Genomic DNA, 8,860 nt, shown 5'->3' on the forward strand with positions numbered 1-8,860 from the left:
GAGAAGATTTTTAAAGAATTTTCCTATATATTTCTATGTAAAACTTTGGTCGGCCATTGTAGCCCCGCCCAACCCCCGGGGGTCATGATTTGAACAAACTTGAATCGACACTACCTGAGGATGCTTCCATATAAATATGATCAATAATGGCTTTGTTATTCTTGAGGAGAAGATTTTTAAAGAATTTTCCTATATATTTCTATGTAAAACTTTGGTCGGCCATTGTGGCCCAGCCCTACCCCCGGGGGTCATGATTTGAACAAACTTGAATCTACACTACCTCAGGATGTTTCCCCATAAGTTTCATCTTTCCTGGCACAAAGGTTCTTGAGAAGAAGGTTTTTAAAACATACCACCATATTTTCATTAATTCCCAATTAACTCCCCTTGAATGAGGGTGTGGCCCTTCATTTGAACAAACTTGAATCCCCTTTACCCAAGGATACTTTGTGGCAAGTTTGGTTGAAATTGGCCCAGCGGTTCTTGAGAAGAAGTCGAAAATGTGAAAAGTTTACAGACAGACCAGACGGACGCCGGACAAAATGTGATCAGAAAAGCTCACTTGAGCCTTCGGCTCAGGTGAGCTAAAAAGTATGTTGTTATTGATTGTATAAATTTCAATACTCATTACATTTGCAAATGTTTGCCCTCATATAACACTATTTGAACAAGGTGTTTTTACACCTCGGTAAAACATGTTCGTCGTGTGACCATGAATTGATTTAGTCATAAGCGATCTACGTAATTTCATAGTGACGTCTTAAGTGAACGACGTGTTCAACGTATTCAAATTATATCGTTGAGTTTTGAAAAAATGAAAATCTCTTATGGATTTAAAACTTCGGTGCTATAAAACTTTTTAATAAATCAGTCACAAATGTAAATATAAGTAATAAGGTATCATGGCACATGATCAAATCTTCCATAAAGCCCTTCGAGCTTCATGGGATTTGATCACGTGACCAACCCGTTTTACATCATAGTAAAACTAAAAAAATGATACCTTATTTCTTAATCAGACTTGCATAAAAATAATTTTTCAAAGGAATTTTTGAGGTACATGTACAGTTAAAAAACGCTTCTAAGAAAGTGCTATGGATGGACAACTCTGTTCTGTTATTAAGTACATTTTACATCTATCCGCAATTCATTATATCTGTTAAATTAAATTCACAGGGCATAAAAACACTTCATTGTAAGCAGCAATTATAAGCATTTCACTGTTACGTCATTTAGCGTGGTTAACTGTATCCAACTATCCATCTAGCTCTACCTGTATGCACTTTACATCTTCAACTTTGATTCTGCCCCAGTGGACATGGATATTTCCTACAGTGAGGATCTGTCCGGTTCTATTACACTGAAGCTTGACCAGGACCATTACATCGGGACGATTCAGGTACCCCTTGATGGCCTCCTGTTGTGAAGGGTCCACCCCGTCATCAACTTCCTGTAATAGGACATCAAAGAAAAAAATTCTTGTATATTACTATGATATCAATATATTTGTAATTCTTTGTGGTCAATTCTAAATTTTATTTGTTAATGGGGATGAAATCCCATGTTGAATGTAGTCAGTAAGAACATACAGAATATTCATATAACTGATAGCTGAATAGTTATTATTTATGGTAATTAAATGAAAATTCACACATTTCATATAAAGTAACATTAATAAGTCAGTTACTAATAATAAGTAACATTAATAAGCCTAATAAGGCAGTGTAACTGCTACTTCTTATGATGATACCGGTGATTGAAATTCGTTTACTCAGTTATCACTCAACTAATGGTGATAAAATTTAAATTCAGATAGTCACAGTTGGTGTTGCAAGCTTGTTCCCTCAAAAACTGTAAAATTTTGTGTCTGTCTAATATATGTATAAAGAACAAAATTTAAAACGTATTTACACTAACGACTTGGCGTACCTTATTTGCTAGTTCAGCCATGGAGTAGGTATTGCTTTCTACAATGGTAAATCGACTAGATTTGTAGAAGAGGGCCTCTCCTTCATTAAAATAATCGTCAGTACGCTTTCTCATCCGTCCCTCGTATCCCATTCTACAAATGAAGACAATAAATATACTCAAAGAATGTTAGAACCAGGTTAGTTTCTAATCAAGATATTTCGGGAGGCATGAAACCATCAAGTTAATTGTTAACATACCGGTATTAAAAACTAGATGCTGTCATGAGACAGTAATACCCGCACTATGGTGTTTGCCTCTAAATGCACACTTCTTCATATTGGGCTTTACCAAGGAAAAAGTCAATATAATTCAATAATTTACATAATACATGTATTCATCAAATTGAGCATAATATGCTCAGGTGACCATGTAGCTGCAGATCTGGTTTTATATATTTGTCTTTGATCATAATGCTACAGATCCCCATATGCAAAAAAGGTGCAATTTACGCGCAATATTTTTTTTAGCACTTTTGGGCAGAATTTCTCCACTTTCTAGCATTAGTCAATCAACTACCTTTCACTCCCTAATTTTGGACACATTCTCTGGCCAATATGTATATTTTGTCCACCTCCCAGCCATTTATAGTAATCTCTACAGGCAATAAACTCGCTTGATGTGAATTTTCAGCAATCTAACAAATAATTTTAATCGAGTTTATCTCGAGTAGAGACGACTATAAAGGGTTGGGAGATGGATAAAATATACAGATTGATTAAATAATGTGCCTAAAATTAGGAATTGATAGGTAGTAAATTGACCGATGCTGGAAAGTGGAGAAATTCTCCCCAGAAGTGCGCAAAAAATATTGCGCCGTAAATTGCACCTTTTTTGCATTGCAGGATCTGCAGTCAAATACTAATATATAAAACCATAACGCTACAGATCTGCAGCTAGTGACCATGTGACCCATGGGCCTCCATTTATAGGTATTTCATATTCTTAATTCATTACCAGTCGGAAATTAAACTACAGAATTTAATTAATGATGTAAATTAGGTTTGATAAAGGGGGGGGGGAGGATTTTTGGCACATAATTGGAACTTTTTAAATCTATTTTCTCATATATTAACAACAAATAATATATTATTCAAATTAGTGTAAAGCGTTTTTGATGAATTTTTCAATATGTGCAAAGTTTATTTATATTTGATTAGGCAGAAACTTCTTGAAAGCTGCCATATACACAATCAATTTAATGGTCAACCCCCACCCGTCTCCCATCAACACACACACACACAAACACACCTTATTTGTCTGTTTTTGCAAATAGGCCTAGATTGCAAAGCTAAAATAAAACATCTTTTGTAAATGATAATTTTCAATTTGTTCTTGCACTATACATGTATCTAAACACCTGCATCACATTTGGCTTGCGTCACGTACCCAACTTAAGTACTAGTTTTACCATTGGCATTATCATTTTAGATTTCACTGCACGTGCAGTAGGATACTAGTGTGCATCATTGCATATATGTCGGTAGGAATTACTTTATTTTGTGTTTTAACTGGATTATATTTCATGAAGATGACAGGGCCTAAATAATAACAATCGGTAAGTACAAGTTTTGGTATAGATTTGGGTAAAATAGTCTGAAATGCAAACGGTTAGGTTAAAATTTAAAGGATCAAAGGTCATCCGATGCTACAATAGACGAATTTCACATTCTGAAGAGTTATCCCCCGTTATCAACGTTACATTCAGTTACAAGATCCAGAATTTTTTTTCTGGGAGGGACGGGGGGGGGGGGTTCCAGACCAGAATTTCCTGAGAAGCAAGAAAAAAAAGAAGTTATGGTTTGGTCTGTTTTCTAGGGTGGAGGGACACTTAGGGCATCCAAAGTCATTTTTATTTCCTCCAGTATATATTATAGTCCTGCAAATTCCGGGGGAAGGGGGGGGTGTTGAGGGGATCTCCCAATCCACTTCCCTGTCCCTGTAATGACAAATGATCATGTGACTCCTAAATAGTAGGAAACTTTTTCCATTTGACTATACATAATATTGTTTCTTGTGTTATTATGTTATGTAAATTTAATGGTATAAAGGTTATGAACCCCTAGAGGTCATCCTCACTCTCCTAATGAGCTGGAAATGTTCACAATATGACTGCCTTAAATTAAATAAAAGTGCATCAATGATAAGATTACTTGACATTTTATTCATGAATTTGTGTCAACATATCTTCCTAGAATTAGGAATGAGAATCATTCAGAGATGGACCACATTAAACTATTTGTATAAACATTTTTTTTTTTGCATACATGAACAAACAGGGGTCTGGGAAGGGGTGAGGGGAAGGATCGAGTTAATATTTCTTTACGTCTTAATGGTTGAAAACTCCTAAAATGAATGTTGACCTCAAATCTAACTTGTCCTCATTATTTTTCAAATGGTGGTGTCTCCATATGAGTGAAAAATTCCTGAGAGGGATGTTTAACAACAAACAAAATGACATAAAAACACAATATTGATTTGCGTTAAGAAATATGCAGGGGATTTTTTCCATCATAAATCTTCTTCTCAAGAACAGCAAGGGCATTCTTGTCCCCCATTTTGGGGAAAGGGAGGGGACACTAAATCTCATTTGTCTGTCAGTCTGTCCATCTTATTGACAGCTAGTATGTGCATCTGTCACAATAAATTTAACCTTGGTCATAACTTTTGAATGATAAGAGATAGTGCTTTCATATTTCACATGCACATTACCACAAAACTTTCTAAATATACTATGATTTTTTAACCCAAGTGAGACCTTGACCTTAAAGTTTTACCTACTTTCCAAAAAATAACATTTTAAATTGATCATTTTGAAAGAGAAAAGAAAGGGCATTCAGATTATACATGTTTATTACATGTGAAAAGACTTTTCTAAATATATCATGACTTTTGACTCTGTGACCTTGACCTAGAAGTTTAACCTACTTTTCAAAAATATTATATTGTATATATAACTTTTGATTCAAAAGAGATAGGACTTTCATATTTGACATGTACATTACCTGCAACAAAATGTTTCAGAGCATGCTATGATTTTTCCCCTTTGACCCAATTTTCAAAAATTGATATATGATAGGGGTGCATATTTGACACACAATCTGCCATAAATTATGGTATCTCATTCAGTAAAACACAGAAAGCAGAGGACCACAATTCTTTGAATTTGCTTGTATAATCTTGATAGATGGAACATGCTCATATAATGTAGATTCAAGTTTTTTATGCCACACCATGATTAGGAATACATGTATAGTTTTTGTCATGTCCGTCCTCCACCCTTCCATCTGTCTTTCCATCGGGCTCAAAGAAACTTTCTAGATATTTTTATCAAAGTTCATATGTTGATGCATACTGATGTAAATATCCAACTGCAGCAATATTTTTTGACTTTGACTTTTCCTTTGACCTTCACTTAACTTTTCTTTAAATTAGTGTTTAGCTTTATTTTAAAGAAACCATTCAAGTTGTGTAATGAAACTTCACATGATGATACATACTGATGTAAGCTTTACGATGCTTCACTCTTTTTTACCTTGACTTTTCCTGTGACCTTGATATCACTTTTCTAAAATTAATGTCTAGACCAGTTTTGAATAAACAATTCAAGATATATTTATCAAACCTCATATGCTGATACATACTGCTAAGAGCTATTAATACGTCAACTTATTTTGACCTTGAATTTTCCTTTGACCTTGACCTCACTTTTTAAAATATCATTTTTCGACACCATTAGTCCCCCCGGGGCAAATTCAACATTCCAAAACCTTACTGTACATCTACATGACACCACCAACCATCTCCCAAAAGATGATTAGGCTACTGTGTAAAATGTAAGAGGAGTTCAGGGAAAACAGGGCTTTTTGCATAAAAAACGTCATTTTTCGACCCCCTTTTGACCCCCTGGGCCAAAATCAAAATTCCGAAACATTGCTGCACATCTACATGACACCACCAACCATCTCCCAAAAGATGATTAGCCTACTGTGTAAAATGTAAGAGGAGTTCAGGGAAGACGGGGCTTTTTGCATAAAAAACATCATTTTTCGACCCCCATTTGACCCCCTGGGGCAAAATCAAAATCCCGAAACCTTACTGCACATCTACAGGACACCACCAACCATCTCCCAAAAGATGATTAGGCTACTGTGTAAAATGTAAGAGGAGTTCAGGGAAGACAGTGCTTTTTGCATAAAAAACATCATTTTTCGACCCCCATTTGACCCCCTGGGGCAAAATCAAAATTCTGAAACTTTACTGCACATCTACAGGACACCACCAACCATCTCCCAAAAGATGATTAGGCTACTGTGTAAAATGTAAGAGGAGTTCAGGGAAGACGGGGCTTTTTGCATAAAAAACATCATTTTTCGACCCCCATTTGACCCCCCGTGGCAAAATCAAAATTCCGAAACCTTACTGCACATCTACAGGACACCACCAACCATCTCCCAAAAGATGATTAGGCTACTGTGTAAAATGTAAGAGGAGTTCAGGGAAGACGGGGCTTTTTGCATAAAAAACATCATTTTTCGACCCCCATTTGACCCCCTGGGGCAAAATCAAAATTCCGAAACCTTACTGCACATCTACATGACACCATCAACCATCTCCCAAAAGATGATTAGGCTACTGTGTAAAATGTAAGAGGAGTTCAGGGAAGACTGGGCTTTTTGCATAAAAAACGTCATTTTTCGACCCCCATTTGACCCCCCAGGGCAAAATCAAAATACCGAAACCTTACTGAACATCTACATGACACCATCAACCATCTCCCAAAAGATGATTAGGCTACTGTGTAAAATGTAAGAGGAGTTCAGGGAAGACGGGGCTTTTTGCATAAAAAACGTCATTTTTCGACCCCCATTTGACCCCCCGGGGCAAAATCAAAATTCCGAAACCTTACTGCACATCTACAGGACACCACCAACCATCTCCCAAAAGATGATTAGGTTACTGTGTAAAATGTAAGAGGAGTTCATGGAAGACGGGGCTTTTTGCATAAAAAACATCATTTTTCGACCCCCATTTGACCCCCTGGGGCAAAATCAAAATTCCGAAACCTTACTGCACATCTACATGACACCATCAACCATCTCCCAAAAGATGATTAGGCTACTGTGTAAAATGTAAGAGGAGTTCAGGGAAAACGGGGCTTTTTGCATAAAAAACGTCATTTTTCGACCCCCATTTGACCCCCCGGGGCAAAATCAAAATTCCGAAACCTTACTGCACATCTACATGACACCATCAACCATCTCCCAAAAGATGATTAGGCTACTGTGTAAAATGTAAGAGGAGTTCAGGGAAGACGGGGCTTTTTGCATAAAAAACGTCATTTTTCGACCCCCATTTGACCCCCCGGGGCAAAATCAAAATTCCGAAACCTTATTGCACATCTACATGACAACACCAACCATCTTCCAAAAGATGATTAGCCTACTGTGTAAAATGTAAGAGGAGTTCAGGGAAGACGGGGCTTTTTGCATAAAAAACATCATTTTTCGACCCCCATTTGACTCCCCAAGGCAAAATCAAAATTCCGAAACCTTACTGCACATCTACATGACACCACCAACCATCTCCCAAAAGATGATTAGGCTACTGTGTAAAATGTAAGAGGAGTTCAGGGAAGACGGGGCTTTTTGCATAAAAAACGTCATTTTTCGACCCCCATTTGACCCCCCGGGGCAAAATCAAAATTCCGAAACCTTACTGCACATCTACAGGACACCACCAACCATCTCCCAAAAGATGATTAGCCTACTGTGTAAAATGTAAGAGGAGTTCAGGGAAGACGGGGCTTTTTGCATAAAAAACGTCATTTTTCGACCCCCATTTGACCCCCCGGGGCAAAATCAAAATTCCGAAACCTTACTGCACATCTACATGACACCACCAACCATCTCCCAAAAGATGATTAGGCTACTGTGTAAAATGTAAGAGGAGTTCAGGGAAGAAAAGTGTGACAGACGGACGGACGGACGGACGGACGGACGGACGGACATGAGTAACAACAATATACCCGAACTTTCTTTAGAAAGTGCGGGTATAAAAACAGCAAATGAAATGTTTCATAATGCAAAAAAAACAACAACAACAACAACAAACAAACAAACAGAAGAAAAAAAAACTCCGAAGGATAGTCATTTCATTTCTACTTTGCTTTTATCCCAAAAAACACCTTAAGTTTGCAGAAAAAATGGGTTTTGCATATATTTTTTTCTTTAGTTGTCAATCAAACAATCACATAATAAATGACTGTAAAGCAACTATTATCAATGATTTGTTGCTTAATATCAATCCACGACGATTAATTTTTATGATTAAGGAAATATTCTTTAGGGTCAAATATAAAGCAAAAATTGTTTTGCGAATTTAAGTAGGTCGTGATACTCGCTGATATTTCTCTCATGCAAATAAAAGCTTTTTTACAGTAATTGTAATTAAATTCAAAACTCACTCTTTCATAGCTGCCATCAGTTTGTCATTATAAAACCCTGGTTCCACCTCTTGAAGACAGACGATATCCCCATCCAGGTACCTCAGCTCCTGCAGCACTTTCTGGTATCGGTGGTCAGCGGCCAAAAACTGGGGTTCTGTAAAACTGTAATCACCTCTCTCTAGATGGCACTGGGCAAGAATATTGTAACTAACTACACTAAACTGTTTAGCAGGGTCTGTTATATCATCTTGGAAAGCTGGATTTTTTATGAACCTCCTGTTGAAGACCCAGTCTTGCTTGTCTGGATTTGATACTGGTAATTGTTCATTGACTTCACTATTTACTGATTGCACTATTTGTTGAATTTCCTCTGTCTGGTTTGGTTGTACCATAATTGCCTCTTGAACTATTTCCTGTAAAGGAGTGCTACTTTCTTCCTGAATA

The 8,860-nt window shown here is 36.8% G+C and overlaps 1 protein-coding gene across 1 annotated transcript; it reads right to left on the reverse strand.

Moving 5' to 3' along the window:
* Positions 1–1,273: 1,273 nt before the first annotated feature.
* LOC134260634 (uncharacterized) lies at positions 1,274–8,842 on the reverse strand (the record flags this gene model as incomplete). The annotated part of the gene is made up of 3 exons (XM_062743186.1): positions 8,435–8,842; positions 1,930–2,062; positions 1,274–1,450 (listed from the first exon to the last, which is right to left on the reverse strand). Coding segments are annotated over exons 1-3 (684 nt in total), but the record flags the coding sequence as incomplete, so codon positions are not given.
* Positions 8,843–8,860: the final 18 nt, after the last annotated feature.

This window comes from Saccostrea cucullata, unplaced genomic scaffold (genome assembly GCF_032062105.1).
Source record: "Saccostrea cucullata isolate Sc308-1 unplaced genomic scaffold, CSIRO_AGI_Scuc_v1 ctg19385, whole genome shotgun sequence".
Classification (NCBI taxonomy): Eukaryota; Metazoa; Mollusca; class Bivalvia; order Ostreida; family Ostreidae; genus Saccostrea; species Saccostrea cuccullata.